The following is a 15369-nucleotide window of genomic DNA, read 5'->3' as shown; positions in this document are numbered from 1 at the left end:
ACTTACCCCTCCTCTGTCCTTGTTGTTCAGCAGCAACTTCAGAATCTGAACCTGGAGGCCTTCCACCACTAAAAGGGGGACACATGTCTGCCATCACAAAACAAGCACTGGAGAGCAACTACCCCTCTTAACCCCAGCTGCAGTACCCTGTCCCCAGGAGAAAGGCTCCCTCCCCAGCACAGGGGGCCCAGGAAGAATTGGTGCCAGCAGAAAGCTAATCCCACCACTGAGAATTTTCTCCTCCACCACCTAGCAAGAAATTCATCCATAGCTAAAAACAATGCATAGGTTTGCTCCTGCCCCATCGTGGGGGGCTGCAGGTCTGTGCAGCGGGGTCCCAGCACTTCTAACATGCCATCAGAAAAGAGCATGGCTGGCCCCCACCTCTGCACCATGGCCTGTCCTGGCAGGAATACAGCTCTACTTCAGGTAGTGAATGGGATTTGGAAACAGCTCCTGGCTGCACAAAAGGTGTGGGATCTTGGCAACTTCCCTCCTTCCTCACAAACCTTCAATGCGTTTCTTGAGCCGCTGGCAGCCTCTTTCATATGCTCGACGCCTCAATCTCTCCTCAGCACTCTCCTCCTTCACCTCCTTACTCTCCTTGCCCTAGTTGGGGGACAGACACCGATTAGTAGGAGACCACTACACAGGGTAAATGTCTTGCCAGAAACTCCCTTAAACAATGTGAAATGGAGAGCACCAACTCCCTGAAACAACGTGCCGGGGTGTGACTGCAGCTGGCAGCACACCTAAACAGGTCTCCCCCAGCCTTGTAATGAGTAATGGCATTTTGAGGACACCCCAGTCAACCCAGTAATTCCTTAAATACTGTGAGGTTCCCTTCCAAATCTGTTGCCACAGAAAACTGTCCCCCATCCCCTATCTGAGCATCACACCTCAAACATCCCTTTTAAGGGGACAAAAAAGATGATAGGGCAACGCAAAAGCTCCAGCTCTCACACAGCTCTGTAGGACCCACCAGTGCTAACACAGCCGGAAACATGGGCCATCCAACTTCGTCAGCCAGAAAAAGATGCAAATGGCAGGCCACAACATTTCTTCAGCCCCCTTGATGGAGATGCCTGTACTCACCTCCTTGGTGAAGCGGTTTGGCCACCACGTGGTGGGAATGAGCTCCTGCAAACCTGCCTCCTCCACACGCAGCGGGCTCTTGATGTAGAAGAACACAACAGAACGCAGCACGTCGAAGCTGTGCTGGAGTTAAAGCAAGCACAGAAGCTACAACGGGAAAAGGTACAGGGCGTGTCTCCAGAGCTGTAGTGACAGACTCCTTTCCAAACCACCACTGTAAGATCCAGAGGCCTCTTCTCCCTGGAGAAGCCCCGTGCAGCTATCACAGCAGCTGCCCAAATGCTACCGTAGAGCTGGACTGCTCTGGGAGTGGTTTTGCTCTAGGGATATTAGAGGTCAGTCAGGTAGAAATGAGCTCCCCTGTGTTACTAGGATGTGAACTATACAACACTGCTCCCTCCTCTCAAAGCAGGACTTTGTAGGCAATGGTGTCAGGCAGAAGAGACCTGAGAAATGACCTCTCAAGACAGGGTGGCTTCTGCCTCCCTGGACCTACAGGTCCTTTAAGTGTTCTTGGCTGCATTATTGAGGGAAAACTGAGACAGGAGGAGACACAAAGGATACAGAACATTGCTGAGTAGGTATTTCCTAGATTTCTCGTGCTTCAAGACTGCAATGGTGAGCCGGAGGTAGTGGATCTAGGAAAACAGGAGAAGCAAAAGTGACTCCATCTGCAGAACATACAACTCTCCAATAGCTACAGTGTGACAAAACTGCCATCTTTGGATCAAACAACTACAGAATCCAAAACATCATGTACCTTTGGACAAGGGGACATAACAGAAGCTGGCTAGTCACAGATTCCTGGGGATTCAGAAGTGCAAACTCACTTGTAATCCCAGGTCTGGGATGATGGGAGAGAACCTGTAAGCCCGCAGCAGGGACATCAGCAGCTGCTTGAGGCACTCATGCACTTCATACTCCTGAGAAAATAAGAAATACATTGAAGAACTACAGCAAGGAGTCAGGAACAGCTATAGCTCCCAGAGTGAGACCTTGGAAGGAAGTGTTCATTTATGAACTGAAAAAGCAGGTGCTCTGAACCCAGTGTCCCTCTGACTCCACAGGAGAGAGTCCAAGCAGAAGTTGGTGCCAGTGCTTTGCTACAGAGAAACAAGTTTCTGCAGAAAGTCCAACTCAAAAGTCACCTACAAAAACCCAAAGTCCCAGGCCCTATTTGATGGGCAGTCACCAGTTCTCTTATTCCCTGACTCTACCCAAGACACAGTATTGGCAGAACCAACACAGAAAGGAAAGAATGGGTAAATGTGATGTAAATGTGATGATAGAAGAGTTGTCTTTTTGAATCCAATTCATAGCCAACCAGCAGGGTGAGAGCCAACTCTTCCACAAACACAGCAGTCCTACCAGAGGGTCTGGTTTCACTGCTAAGATGCTGGGCCTGAAGGAGTCATGACATATTTCCATTAAACTTCTCATGGCAGCTGGCTGGGCCAGTGCCCACATCTGTTAACTGTTACCCCAAAGGGCAGACGTGCTGTCTCCAAGCAGATCGCTGGCACTGACTGGCTCTGTGTAACCACCCAAGCACTCCAGCAGCAGCAGCTTCCCAGCTGCCTCAAACATCTGTCCCAGGAAGGAGTAAGCTCCTCCAGCATGGACAGGAAGTTGGAGGAGGCTTTTCCCCAGCAGTGCTGGAGATGGTGAGAGTGCCCTGCACACTTCTACCCCAGTCCCGCACACTCTGATCGATCTCTTCAGCACATGGCAGCGCTTAAGACCTCCACAGTCAAATACACATTAATTACAATCAGAAGACTATTCTTATTGATAAATTTGATGTTCCCAGAAGCAGGAAGTTATTCACCATCATCAGTTCCTTTAGCAGTAGGAGAAGCTTAGAAATGCCTGGTTAACTCATTGCCAGTGTCTGCATTCAACCCTCAGTGCCTGGGTGTGCAGCAGCAGCCAGATGAACTAATTGAGAGGGTGGTCTACCACAAAGAGAAAAGAAGAGAAAGACACTGAACACTACCAGCATTTTGTAGGGAAGGCTCCTGTCCTCAGCACCTCCCAGGATCTCCCTGGGATCCCTAGGGAGGAACCAGCACCCTAGCAACTCACCTCCATAAGAAGCCACATGAGATCCAGCAGCTGCTGAATAAGGGGGTGGGACTCCACTGCCCCTCCTCGCTCAAGGATGCTCAACAGGAAGGTCATGAGTACATCTTCCACCAGGTACACCTTGCACTGCAGACAGAGAGCCAGGTCAACATTCCTCCATGGCACAGTCACTTCCCAGCAAAAGCTGGGGTTTACTTTGCCTCACAAGAGGTGTAACAAGCACGACAGAAGCCAGCAGGCAAAACTCACCATAAGAGGGGAGAAATAATTGAAGATGTGAGCTAATGTAATCAACACTGTGGGTTCTCCCTGCAGCTGCCACATGGATGTGTCTTTCTCCACCAGCTTCCCCTCCTGCAATGGCAAATTCAGAAATACACGTGGCTTGGATCCAGCTCAATCCATCTGTACACCAACAACTGAATGGTCCACAGGCCTGGAGCAGCCACTGCTGTCCCATGCCTGACTGCAGTAAAAACCTTGAACATGAGAATTTAGAATGCCAAAGAAGCCAGGACTATTCATCTGGAAAGCTGTAGTGCAGTCCAGATGTCACCATCAACCACATGCGGGCACTTTGACAATGTTTTTCTAAAGAAAGGTTTAAGTTTACATGATAATCTGTAAATGGGAACACCTACAGAAGAGGACAACTAGTAAAGTAGGCCTCCATTCAAGCCAAGACCATGGCATATGGCATTCCCTATGCTTTGGGCATAAACATCATCTCTCATCCTAGTGGAAAACAGTGTTTCCAGGGAACAGTGCCACAGCCAAAACAATACTCAAGGCAGACCTGCCAGAATTTCACCACATTACTAAACAGGACATCAGTAAAAAGCTGAGGATATGAACAAACTGCTTTCAAGGGTGCAAAATCAAATGCAGCAGTTCTGAGCCTAACAAACATCACCTCTTGAATACTGGCAATGAAACTTCACAGGACTGAGAACAAAGCCCAGTATGATTTAAATTAAGTCCTGGAACTATCAGGAAGCCCATTTTGCAAGGCAAAGAGCTCCAGGGACATGCATGCCCCATGTAAAAGCATGCAAGCATTTAGACTCTCGGGTGTATGGAAACATGTGAGCTGGCAGCATGTGCCAGGGAGAGCAGAACCACATTTCCCAGCATGGTGCCTGTCAGATCCAGCCAGTGATGTCAGCCTACCGTCACATCTATTCCAATATGGATCACATTCTTCAAGTAGCCCAACAGCTTCCGAGCCTTCACCAGGTCTGCCACAGGAGGATCTTGCAAGGGCCGGTAACCTTCCACTGGATAAGTAGGGAAGTGCTAAGGGAAAATGCAATCTGATCCTTTTGGGACTTCTTTTGTTCGTGCAATGAAAAGTCTGTCTGCTTTACTTTGTACCCACAGTTCAAACCACAGTGCCTTCTACATGGATGATAAGCCACAAGCTCTTATTCCCACTTCCTCAATACTGCAAGCAGCAAGTATTTCACTTCTGCTGGGCGTGAAATACTTTTCTCATCACAAAGACCAGCTGTAGACCCCACTACAGCCATCAACAGGCATTGCCAGGACTGCTCTGACAGCAGCTCCAGGCTTCAGCATTCACACAGCAACAGGCAACACTAATACCATGTCAGAGGTCCTGTAAGGCTGGGAGGCAAAAGAGACGAGTGACCAAAAGGCTCAGCACCATTAGGGTTTCCAAAACTGCAAAGTGAGAATTTTGCAGGATCTAACTGTCTGGGAGCAGGCAGCCCCCAGCTGTAGCAGCAGCTGCTGACTCAGAGCTGAAAGTAACTCTCATTTCAGAAACTTGTGTTTGTGTCCTGTAGTTCTGCTCCAGCTAAGGAGGTATCTGGCTCTTCTCTCCTTGACTCAGCTCTGCACACAAGTGCTGACAGCAGAAAGTGAACTGCAGTCAGGTGCATATACTCTAGAGCCTCCAAAGATGTCTCAGGACAGGCTCTTCTCCCTTCAGACCTTCTCTCCCCACAGCTAAAGGATATCGGAGCGGACGGCTTCCGAAGTTAAAAGCAACAGACTCTTTGAAGGAGAGGCTGATGGCAGGGAAATAAGCCATGCCAGCACCCCTCGTGATGTTATCAAAGGCAGTTCCCAGAGATATGCCGTTCCTGAAAGAAGGAAAACCCACAAGGTTTTAGTCCCAGCAGGAGGGGTCTGAGGTCAGCTGGGCAATGCAGATATCTGCATTCCCCTGCCAGCAACTTGCCAACACGGACGCGCCAGTCAGTCATGCCTCCTGTCACTCTTAACCTGGCACACACGCAAATGTCACAGCTCTGCTGAGTAACAGCCACGGCAAGCACAGGGGCATTCCCATTTTCATATGAGCAGGGGAAAGCACTGGAGTCTCCACAACATGCAGAGCCTACCCAGCTTCAAGGGCAACCCAAATCTGTGAGATAACTAAAGCAGCAGGACATTTTAAAGCATGAGACTTTTTAGTCTCATCTAGTTGATGTTGATGACAATCAAGGATAATGCTTTCAATCTACTCCTCCATAAAAGATGACATGGACCATCTAAGAGTTCTTAGTTTCAACTGACTTGTTGCAGAGAACAATTCTCATTGTGCATGGGAGCTGGAAACTGAAGATTTATCACCCTTTCCACAGCTCCTTGTGAATTTAGGGCAGGCAAGGTCTACACTGACCATAAAAGCAATCAATTAAAGCCAAGTGTGGCATTAAGCATCACAAGAGATGCCCTTCTCTCTAAAATCCTGGCAAACTTTACAAAGACTTTGTAGCTTGAACATCTTCCTGCCAAATGCTTTAACTGAACTGAACTGAGACCCAACAACCCATTCAGATGGTTTCTGAACACAAGGCAGAAAAACAAACGCCGGAACTACCAAGGAACATAAAGGGGAGAGGGCAGAAATAGGGCTCAGCAATCTGCTGAGCAGTGAGGAAACCTTTCTGTTACACACAGACATAAACAAAGCAAAGATGCTTACAAGCAGAAAGCAATGGTGCCCTCATCAAGGTCTATCAGACAGCTGACGATGTCTCCTGCTGCCCAGGACTGCAGGAAAGAGAGAGAAGAGGTTAAACATACTTCCAGGCTGTTCCCACATCACAAGAAAGACTGCAACCCAACCAACTCCTTTTGATTCAGGGTTAAAGAAGAGAGAATTCCTTCTCCCAGCAGCTCACAGCATTGTCAGGCACTTCTGGAAGCTGCACATAAAACCCCTGATTGGGGTGATTTTTCCCCTCTGGCACTAGGAATGTATATTTATCCCAACGATGACCCATGCTCTGATGTGCTACAGAGAACCAGAGCCTTCCAGAGACCAACAGCAGCACTAGGCTGGGAATCAGTCTGCTGGGGCTGCTAAACAAAGCACCCAGACAGCACATCCAGCACCCCTAAAGTACAGACAAGTGCTGGCACACAGACTGAAGCAGGGAGGAAGGCCTGAGGGCATTTCAGAAGGCCCAGCAGAAGCCAGTGAGCAGAAGGAGTCACCTGCTTTCTCCTCCTTCCTCTCCATCCCATTCCTGGGGGACAGCTACTCACTTTGCCATAGTTGGTAGTAGTCACGTTCCACTTGCGCACTCTGTTGCCATCATAGGCATACGAATCTGGCGTGTCCCCAACGCCCTCCTGCACCAAAGTATGAAAGAGGAGACTCAGACCACACCAGGCATAGAGGATTCCACTCATTGCAAGAGAACCTTTTAGGGGGAGACCAGTAGACAGGGAGAGCAGCTGACAGCTCACATGCTCTGCCTGGGAAAAATCCTCACGCTAGGAATTAATCCAGAGGCTAGTGATTGTTGGTTCAGGGAAATACACCACTCCCCACTTATTTTTGGGCCAGAAGAAGAGTACTGGCATCTGACACTTCCCATTTCTATCAAAACAGACCCCCGGGATGCCATCATCTCCCTTCTCACACATTCCAGAGTGACAAGTTAGTGTAACTCTGCAGCTGACATCCCTTTCCAGCACCAAACATCCCACCCAGATGCAACATCATCCCACCCTCTCCTGGGCAATAAAAGCCCTGTAGCACCAGCTGCTGAGGGCCATCCCAAGGGACAGGCTGCCACCACTGCAGACACACACACTTTTTGGGAAAGACACCAGCTGAAAGTCAACACGTGCAGCAAGAGCACAGCAACACACTCGGCACAGGCTTTCACACTGTGCACCATCCTATGGACACAGACCAGAGAGTGTTGTAAAGACTCTTAAAACAGCAGGCCTGGCATTTCTAGTGTGTGTGTGACATTTCTGGTGTGAATGCCAGCAGGGCACAGCACCAATGCAATCCTCCACACTGATCTAAAATCCCCCAGAGTTGGTACACTACCTCCTGATTAAATCTGCAGTTGAGAGTACACCAGCCAATCTGCATGAGTCCCTGGGAGGAGATGAGCACCTCATAAATCCATTTCCCTGAAAGAAAAAGAGGTGTCACACAGTGAATTCCTGTCCCCTGGCTTGTTTTTAGAGAAGCTGAACCTGACACTGCTCCCACAGAAATACACGTGGCACACAAAGGAGGTTCAGGACATCTCCAGGATTCCCCTCCCACTTCTTTGCTCTGGCATCACACAATCCCCTCATCGTTCTCACTCCCTGGAAAAGCCACTGAATGAACTGGAGAAGAGGGTGCTCAAGATCTGGAACATAGTCAAGATTTCCTGAGCTCTCTAGTTGTCTAACTCCCCATACACTCTTCCCAGGGTCTTTTCTCAAAGCAGCACTGGTTTATCTCCTTACCTTTATACACACATGTTGTGGCCCTGATGGACCCAAAGTTACTGTGGCCAATCACCTGGACCAAGAAAAAAAAGGTATTTTAACATCAGGCAAAAAGAGAGGCTTGTTCAGCCCTTCCCACTCCCTCTGTCCTAGCACTCAAAACCAAAGCAAGATGGAGAGTTATTCACAAGGACAGTATAGGGACAAGAAGGGACATCTTCCCCACCCCAGCACCTGTACTTGGAGCCAACTGGCCCCAGAGAATCATTCAGGTCCCTCCCACAGCTCATCTGTACTTGATACTCCCAGTGAGGCATCCAGCATGGCAGCAGTACAAGGGCAACATGGTGACAGACAGGTTCCCAGTGAATTGGGACAAAAGTGTATACAAAAGTGATTATGGTATGGGAAAGATACACGAATGCTGGACAAGTTGGAAGAAAACTATAGATTCAAGGTGTCCAGACTAAAGGCCAGGATTGACAGGTAACATGCTGTCGAGAAAGTGAACTGACTCTCGCCATCTTGGGACAGACCATGAAGAGGAAATGAAGGTAGGAACAAGGAATTCACGGACAAGCCAGTCCAATCCATTCTGTGGGTCAGTTCTAGGTACAGCCAAAGTAAACTACAGCAGCTGGTTAAAGGGAAAGGGGAGACCAGGGCATCCTGATTTGTAAGAGTCTAAAAAACAGGCATAGATTAAAGAAGGAATCAGCTCAAGAGCAGGGGATGTGTTTGCTCAGTGAAGGGGTGAAAGGAGTGCAGAAATTACTGCAGTAGGAAAGGGTTAAATTCCAGTGGATTCTTTCAGCTGATTTTTTGCATGAGGAACATCAGCTAAGGAGCAAGCAGGTAATTAGTGGAAACAAAGGAGAAAGGAAAAGCTCAGGTTTAGCCTCTTTCTAGCCTTTTAACAGACCAGAAGGAAGGAAGAGGCAGTCTGCTGGAGGGAGGGACAGGAAAGCTGGCTGCTTAGCCAAGTGAGCCCCTGGGCCAGGGTAATCCTTTCACTTCCTCACAGCCCCACTCAGAGTTTGCTGAGACTTAGTGGTTCTGCTACACCTTTTCCCAGGAGAGCTCACTTCCTCCAAGATCCTGCAGCTTTCGGGGCAGACTCCATTTACACACGCTACAAAACCATTGACAGGGATCTGTTACAAAGAACAAACCAAGAAGCCCCAAGTCCTTTTAGTCCCTCAAGACCATTTTCTGCTGTGTCCAGCAACACACTCACCCCAAGCAAGTCATCATCGACCAGCAGGAGTCCCTCAAAGCCGCTCGTGTGGTCCAGCACCACAGTGGAGGGACCGAGCCGGCCCTCTGCTACCTGATCTGAAACAAGGGTTGCAGAAAACCTGTTAGGGAGAGTTGTGCAGGATTTAACAGTTCACCCGCTGAGTGCTTCCAGCCAGACTGTGACAGCACCTGGATTCTGCTACAGGAGAGGAAGATTAAGGTAGTGTTGCCTATGTTAGAGCATGAGAACCTCAGAAAAGGAGAGAGATTGAAAAGAAAGTCTTCACAGCAATTCAGCTACGCAGCATTCAGGACACATTAAGTTTTCCACATCACCTGAAAATGTTACTTTGACAAAACTCAAAGGCTAAACTCTGTGCCAAATGTTTGGCCAACATGTCACGCTTTGATTGCAGCCAGCAAGAAAAAAATCGCCTTTCTAGGAGGGGAGCCAGGTTGTATCTTGCCACATCCTGATTCATTCAGCAAAACGATGCTAGTAAGAACACAGGGAACAGCCTGAGGCCTAAAGTGGAGACCAGCATGAAAAAAATTGTCAACAAGCCTCTGCATCTCCCACTGACGACAGCAGTGCACACTCCTGGTCAAAGCAATGGCTCTGCATGTAATTATCAGTAAAACACTGCCACCATTTGCCCCCAAACTGCTTTTCCAGACATTTTAGCCTGCGAATATGCCTCCATCTGCAAACAGACCTGCTGCAGGGCTGGTGATGAGCCCCTCACAGGCAGGATTTAAAGGCACAATCAATTAAAGCATGGAGAGGCAGAACAGCGCTCACTCAGGAAAATGCCTTTCGTGATACAACTTGTCCTTCCCAATTAAACAGCACAAGCAAGAAGCACAAATTGGACAGGCAGTATCTCCTACCTCTACTTTCTTCAGAGCCATTCTCCTCTGCCAGCAATCGCTCAAGGTGCTCCTGCAGGTTCTGGAACGTCAGGTGCTTCCTGGGGAATAAACACAGAGGAGCTCTTCAAAAAACTGTCTCTCCAGTTTTTAAAGAGTTGCAGCCCAGACACGTGTCCTGCACTGAGACATGACCCGTGAAGTTCTGACAATCTGTTTTGTGTCATGAATCTAAAGAATTTGCTGCCCCTCGTGCTGGGGCAATGAATGAAGGAAGGACCAAACACAGCAAGAACAAGCCAAGTAGATAATTAAGAATCTTACAGTCTTCAGTCTGCTCAGGAGTGTTTTGTTGCAGTAAGAAAACTGTAGTACAAGGCAACAAGAAACCAGCTGTACTACCAACAACTATGGACCTTGACTTTGCTGCAGTCAGCATCATACAAACATGGCATAAGTCAGGATTAGTTTTTTCCCTGAAGTATTTTGCAGTACAAAAAAAGAGGGAGGACCACAGCAGCAGCTGTAGCAGTTCAGACAAAGTTCAGGCTAGTCCAGCATCCTCTTTCTGTGACAACAGCTAAAACTACTTTGTTTTCATACTGAAAAGTCTCTCATGCACCCCCTTTGGGCCACTGCTCTAGAGAACTTACTGCCCTTCCTTAGTTCTCTCCTTTCAAGGTTAGTTCACTTAGCTGATCCTTCCACAAGAGCCTCCTTTTACTGTGAGAATCACTAGTTGTTCCTATCCCTGCTTCCCATTTCCAAAGTCATCTGGGAAACAACTTCTCACTTCTCCAGGAGTAGGGATTTCCCTAAGACTGGTGAGAGATGTGAAAGCCTGATGGATGTGAAGATGCACAGAAGTGAAAGCAAAGAATCAGTTTTGGCTGGCATAAGAAGGGTGGCTTCAGCAAAGCTGCTTAATCAGCACTGGCATGGAGGAGGAGTTCTGGAAGGAGGGTGGAAGAGCATGAGACAGGCAGAGAGATATCTGCAGTGAGCTCCTCTATGAAGAATTCAGGACTCTGAAGAGAAGATGTCATACCATAAAAGTTGCTCTCATATGGCAAATGTTATTTCCAAGACCTCTTTGATTGCTACTGGGCTTTCTACCAAGTAGCCACGTCCTGGGGAAAAGGGTGGAAGGCAGGAGAAAAGAGAGAGCAGTCCAACAAACTATCAGTTCTGTGCATTCAAGTCATTAATCACCAGACAAAGAAATCAGAAATACTGAAAACCAAAATGCTCAGGCAGATGGACTGTTCCAAGGCTTGCTGGCAGGAGAGCTTGTGGTAAAAGTAACATGAGCCACTTTGCCTCCCCCGCACCATCACCCCGGCTCACCAAGAGCCAGAGGGCCAAGAACTATTAATAGCAGCTCTGAGCTCACGTTGGAGCTGGCAGTCCTAAGTATAGCCCATGGAATGTGACCCCAGCCATGCTGCAGCAGTGCCAACCAGCAGGAGCCACAGCCCTGCCTTGCTCTGCCACACTCCTACCTGCCCTGAACCTGTCTGACTTGCCTCTGGCAAAAGAGATGCAAGAGGAATTCTTCTCATACAACATTACAAGTTTCTGGGATACAAGGTGAAGTGGAACTGAAAATAAATAGGAAAAAAGCAGTCACTAAATAGGAATTTTGTGGGGTTTGTCCTTTGGTGACTCTAACAAAAGTACCAGCAGTTCCACAGCCTGAAAAAAGGATGGTATTGCATGGATCAGTAACAGTCTTGCTTTTAGGTTACAGGGCACTAACAACCTATTTTTAATTCCTATCCCTGAAACCTGTGCATTTTGCACTTCCTTACAAGCAAAGGGGGAACAGGAACATCAGATGAATGCCTACTTATTTCAAAAATATGGCCTAGTGATGTAGATGGGATTTTTCATGCAAAAAAGAATCCTTCCTTGCAAGCCCTGCAGTTTGAAAAAGCCATTAAAAGAGCAGACCTCAGAATTGTTTCTGTAACATGGAGCTGCTGTGCTTTTAACAAAGATCACTGTGTGGCACTAAAAGATCTTTCCTTTCACACAGTGCTGTTTATCTGAGGTGGCATCGCTTGCCACCTGGGCAGTGAGAAGTTTGATACCTGTAAGCAGCTGCAGGCTGGTTCCCATCAGCACTGGTAAAGACTCGATGCAGATAATCATTCAGCAGCCTGCTGTTCACGATCCCTTGGGAAAAACAGAAAGGAAGTAAGATTAGGGAGTCCGGGGTAAACTCAAACACTAATTTCAGTTTTAAGCAAGAAACTAGTAACTATGGGTAAATTATGTTCGTGTTTGCTGATCAACACAGTGGTAAATGCAGCTTCAAGCAGTCATTCATCACCTCACTAGCAGAATCAGAGTTCAGCACTATTGGGTGCATCTCCCCAAGAAAGGCTCTTTCCAATTTGAGCTGCTCTGCCATAGCAACTGGGAGCCTATAAATTGCTCTACACAGGTGGAAGTATATCCTCAGGAATCCTGCTGTGTTATTTCCTGATAAAGGAACTCCAAAAGCTGAAAGTAGAAATCCAATTTTATTTAAAAAAAAAAATCTTACCACTAAAGCAATTCCCGATGTCCTGTTCCTATTCAGGATATCTCTTAACTGCACTAAAAGATGATGAGATGGAAAGGCTGCAGGTGCAGTTCACCTCGTGTAACCCAGAACCCTCTTCAAGGATGTGTGCCTCACCTTCTCTGAACAACTCCTAGTGTCACACTGATGCAGCATTCCTTGTTTCTGAGTGCAACAGTGCCCTCAAATGCCAGATTTGTGGTCTCATAAGCACACTTGTGCTGGATTGGTGGCTCCAAGAAAAAAAAACAGACTGCCTGGCAGGTAACAGAATTTCCCAGAAAAGGATTAATTTGAGAATTTGCCAAGCTGTTCATCCTGGAAGGAGAACTCCCTAAATCAGATGAGTCTCAAATAAGATGGCAGGCAGGCAACACAACATTCTCCAGCCCTATGAGGCAGGGCTGTGTGCTGAAGAAAAGGCTCTGTGACATGAGTTCCTGGAGTCCTTAGTACTGCAGGGATGTCCCATCCAAAATTTTATCTCACTTTGAGGATTTACTCAGTTTCAGCCCCCCTACACCTCACACTACCAAGGTAATTGCAACTGGAAGGCAGCTAATCTCAAGCAAGGCAAGGGATGCTCCCTGGATCCACAGTGCTCCTGTTTTCACACGGCATGTACAGGCCCCTACCTGTGACCTTGGACTTCTCTGGCTCAGTGCTCAGCCTGTAATTCTTCCTTGAGAAAGCAGTCCCAGCACCTCTCGACGTCATTCTTCACAGGCACCACTTCCAGAGCGGACATAGGATGGGCAGATGCCTAGAACAAAATCTCCTGGGGAGGATGCTGCCTTTAGACTTCTCACTTTCTTGGAGGTTGGTTTACCTGAACTGAACAACAGGGATAAGCCAAAAAATATCCAGAGTCCTTGCCTGTCTGAATGACATTACACAAGAGCCCCAAACCAACTAACTGCCGACCCTGCTCTCAGTCCCACTCTTGTCCAACAGCTCAAAAACCTTCCCAAAGCAGACGAGCCATTAAGCCACAATCCAGACAGCCACACAAACCCCACTCCAAACAAAGGCATGGGCACAACCAAGCCAGAAACACAGGCAACCTCCACACCAAGCCTGGGCCAGAAGCATTGAGCCAGCACAGGGCAGCAGCCACCACCACTGCCAAACACCCCTGAAACTGGGAACAGCGTCACACTGCTGCTCATGTCCTGACAAAACACTTCTGCCTTTCTCTCCCACTCTGTATTCTTTAGGACAGTAACATGTGGCTGGTTAATCTTCTGTTTAACAGGTATTCAGATTATTCCACTATCCAAAACAAAGAGAGTGGAACAAGGAATGAGACAAATGCAGATGGACTGGACTACAATAGAATATCACTGACTACAAAGGGAAAGACCCAGCTGTCGGAGTCACGGGGACAAAAGCAGACACAGGTAATAGTATGCAATGGTGTTTACAAGTGAAAATCTACCATGAGACTACAGGTTCAGGAGCCTTCCCGGTATCACTAGAATGCTATCAGAGCTGACATGTGCCAGGACAAAAAGAAGACATTCACGTGGCTGGTTTCATCCAGCTTCCAAATGTTACCTTATACCCCTCTCCTGCTTCCAACTACCCCAATAGCCAACCATCACTGGAAGACTCTCCCTGGGAATCCATCTGTCAAAGCACTTTGTGACACACAGAGCAACAGGAAGATGCAACAGGAGCAAAGGGTGCAGGAATTAAATGCTTGTTGGCAATCTCATACAGAGCAGAAACTAAGGTGAACCCAAGAAAAGTTAGTGACTCCAGAAGAAAGGAGTACCAAGAGACGGAAGTGCCACAGCAACTCCACATTACCTGAGCTTCAGCTAGACTTGGGAAAGGGTTTCCTAAAGCCCCTTTCATCACGACCACCCCAGCACCCAGCAGCGGAGCAGCACTGCCCGGCCACCCTCCTGCAGCACTGCTGAGCAGAATAGCGGGAACAAAGCAGAAACCAGCCTGGATCAAAGGCCCTGAATGACCTGCGTCAGGAACTCAAACCAAGAGATAAAACAATAAACAGAAACACATCGTTTACCACCAAAGCAGAGCAGACAGCACAATGTGTACTGTCCTAAAAGTACTCGAAACATTACATGATTTCACCTCTGTCAGGACAAGTTAAAAACAGCGAGGGCAGTCAGGAGTGCCCACAGCTCTCCGGAAGAGCAGCCAGCCTGGTTATCAGCGCCGCTGAAAACAGCCTGAATGTCCAAAGCAGAGCACGCAGCACTGCCACACTTGCACCATATGAGATGCACTGCTGCAGTGCCAGGGTGGCCGCTCAGTTGGAGCAGATGCTGCTTTCAACAGGTCAGAGAAAGGGCAGAGCAGGGGGACACACATCTGCCCCCGATTCACATAAGCAAAGATGTCCTGCTCTGAGCCTGGCCCCCGGCTGAACTCCCTTCTCTTGGCAAAGCCAAACAGCTTCCAGCTTCCAGCAGGGCAGAACACACAACACGGGAGAAGCCAGATCTGAAGTGGAGGCGACTGGAGGCAGGCAAGGAGGCCGAGAAGCCAGGCCGGGCAACACAACTTTGTCCGGCCGCTGCCGGCCAAGCCCTGAGACTCGCAGCAGGCAAAGGGAAACAGCACAGCCCGGCACGGATCACAAAACCGCCCTGCCTCCATCCCAGGCGTGGGTCCCCGTGCCCCCCCAGCCTGCCGGCACCCCCAACCCACAACCACCGGGCAGCACTGCCGTGCTCACACCCAGGAACCGGCCCCAGAGCTGGGCTCACCCCGCAGCCGAGGCGGGCAGCACGCCCCGAGCCCAGCGGCGCCCCATAACCCAC

The 15369-nt window shown here is 48.6% G+C and overlaps 1 protein-coding gene across 1 annotated transcript in view; it reads right to left on the bottom strand.

The window, feature by feature from the left end:
- Nucleotides 1-15357, bottom strand: part of RNF123 (ring finger protein 123) — a 47447-nt gene extending 32090 nt beyond the window's left edge. The window contains exons 1-17 of the mRNA XM_008632138.2: nt 13210-15357; nt 12099-12183; nt 10027-10106; nt 9134-9231; nt 7915-7969; nt 7502-7587; nt 6703-6789; nt 6137-6204; nt 5163-5288; nt 4351-4465; nt 3430-3534; nt 3181-3306; nt 1926-2018; nt 1660-1733; nt 1096-1213; nt 510-609; nt 7-68 (exon numbers count right to left, since the gene is read on the bottom strand). Of these exons, the coding sequence (XP_008630360.1) occupies nt 7-68; nt 510-609; nt 1096-1213; nt 1660-1733; nt 1926-2018; nt 3181-3306; nt 3430-3534; nt 4351-4465; nt 5163-5288; nt 6137-6204; nt 6703-6789; nt 7502-7587; nt 7915-7969; nt 9134-9231; nt 10027-10106; nt 12099-12183; nt 13210-13291 (1560 nt within the window). The 5' untranslated portion in view covers nt 13292-15357. The remainder of the gene's footprint in view (nt 1-6; nt 69-509; nt 610-1095; nt 1214-1659; nt 1734-1925; nt 2019-3180; nt 3307-3429; nt 3535-4350; nt 4466-5162; nt 5289-6136; nt 6205-6702; nt 6790-7501; nt 7588-7914; nt 7970-9133; nt 9232-10026; nt 10107-12098; nt 12184-13209) is intronic.
- Nucleotides 15358-15369: the final 12 nt, after the last annotated feature.

This window comes from Corvus brachyrhynchos, unplaced genomic scaffold, assembly GCF_000691975.1.
Source record: "Corvus brachyrhynchos isolate BGI_N302 unplaced genomic scaffold, ASM69197v1 scaffold4, whole genome shotgun sequence".
NCBI lineage: Eukaryota > Metazoa > Chordata > Aves > Passeriformes > Corvidae > Corvus > Corvus brachyrhynchos.
The sequence above is the reverse complement of the archived record's forward strand: the minus strand, read 5'-3'. Positions and strand labels throughout refer to the sequence as shown.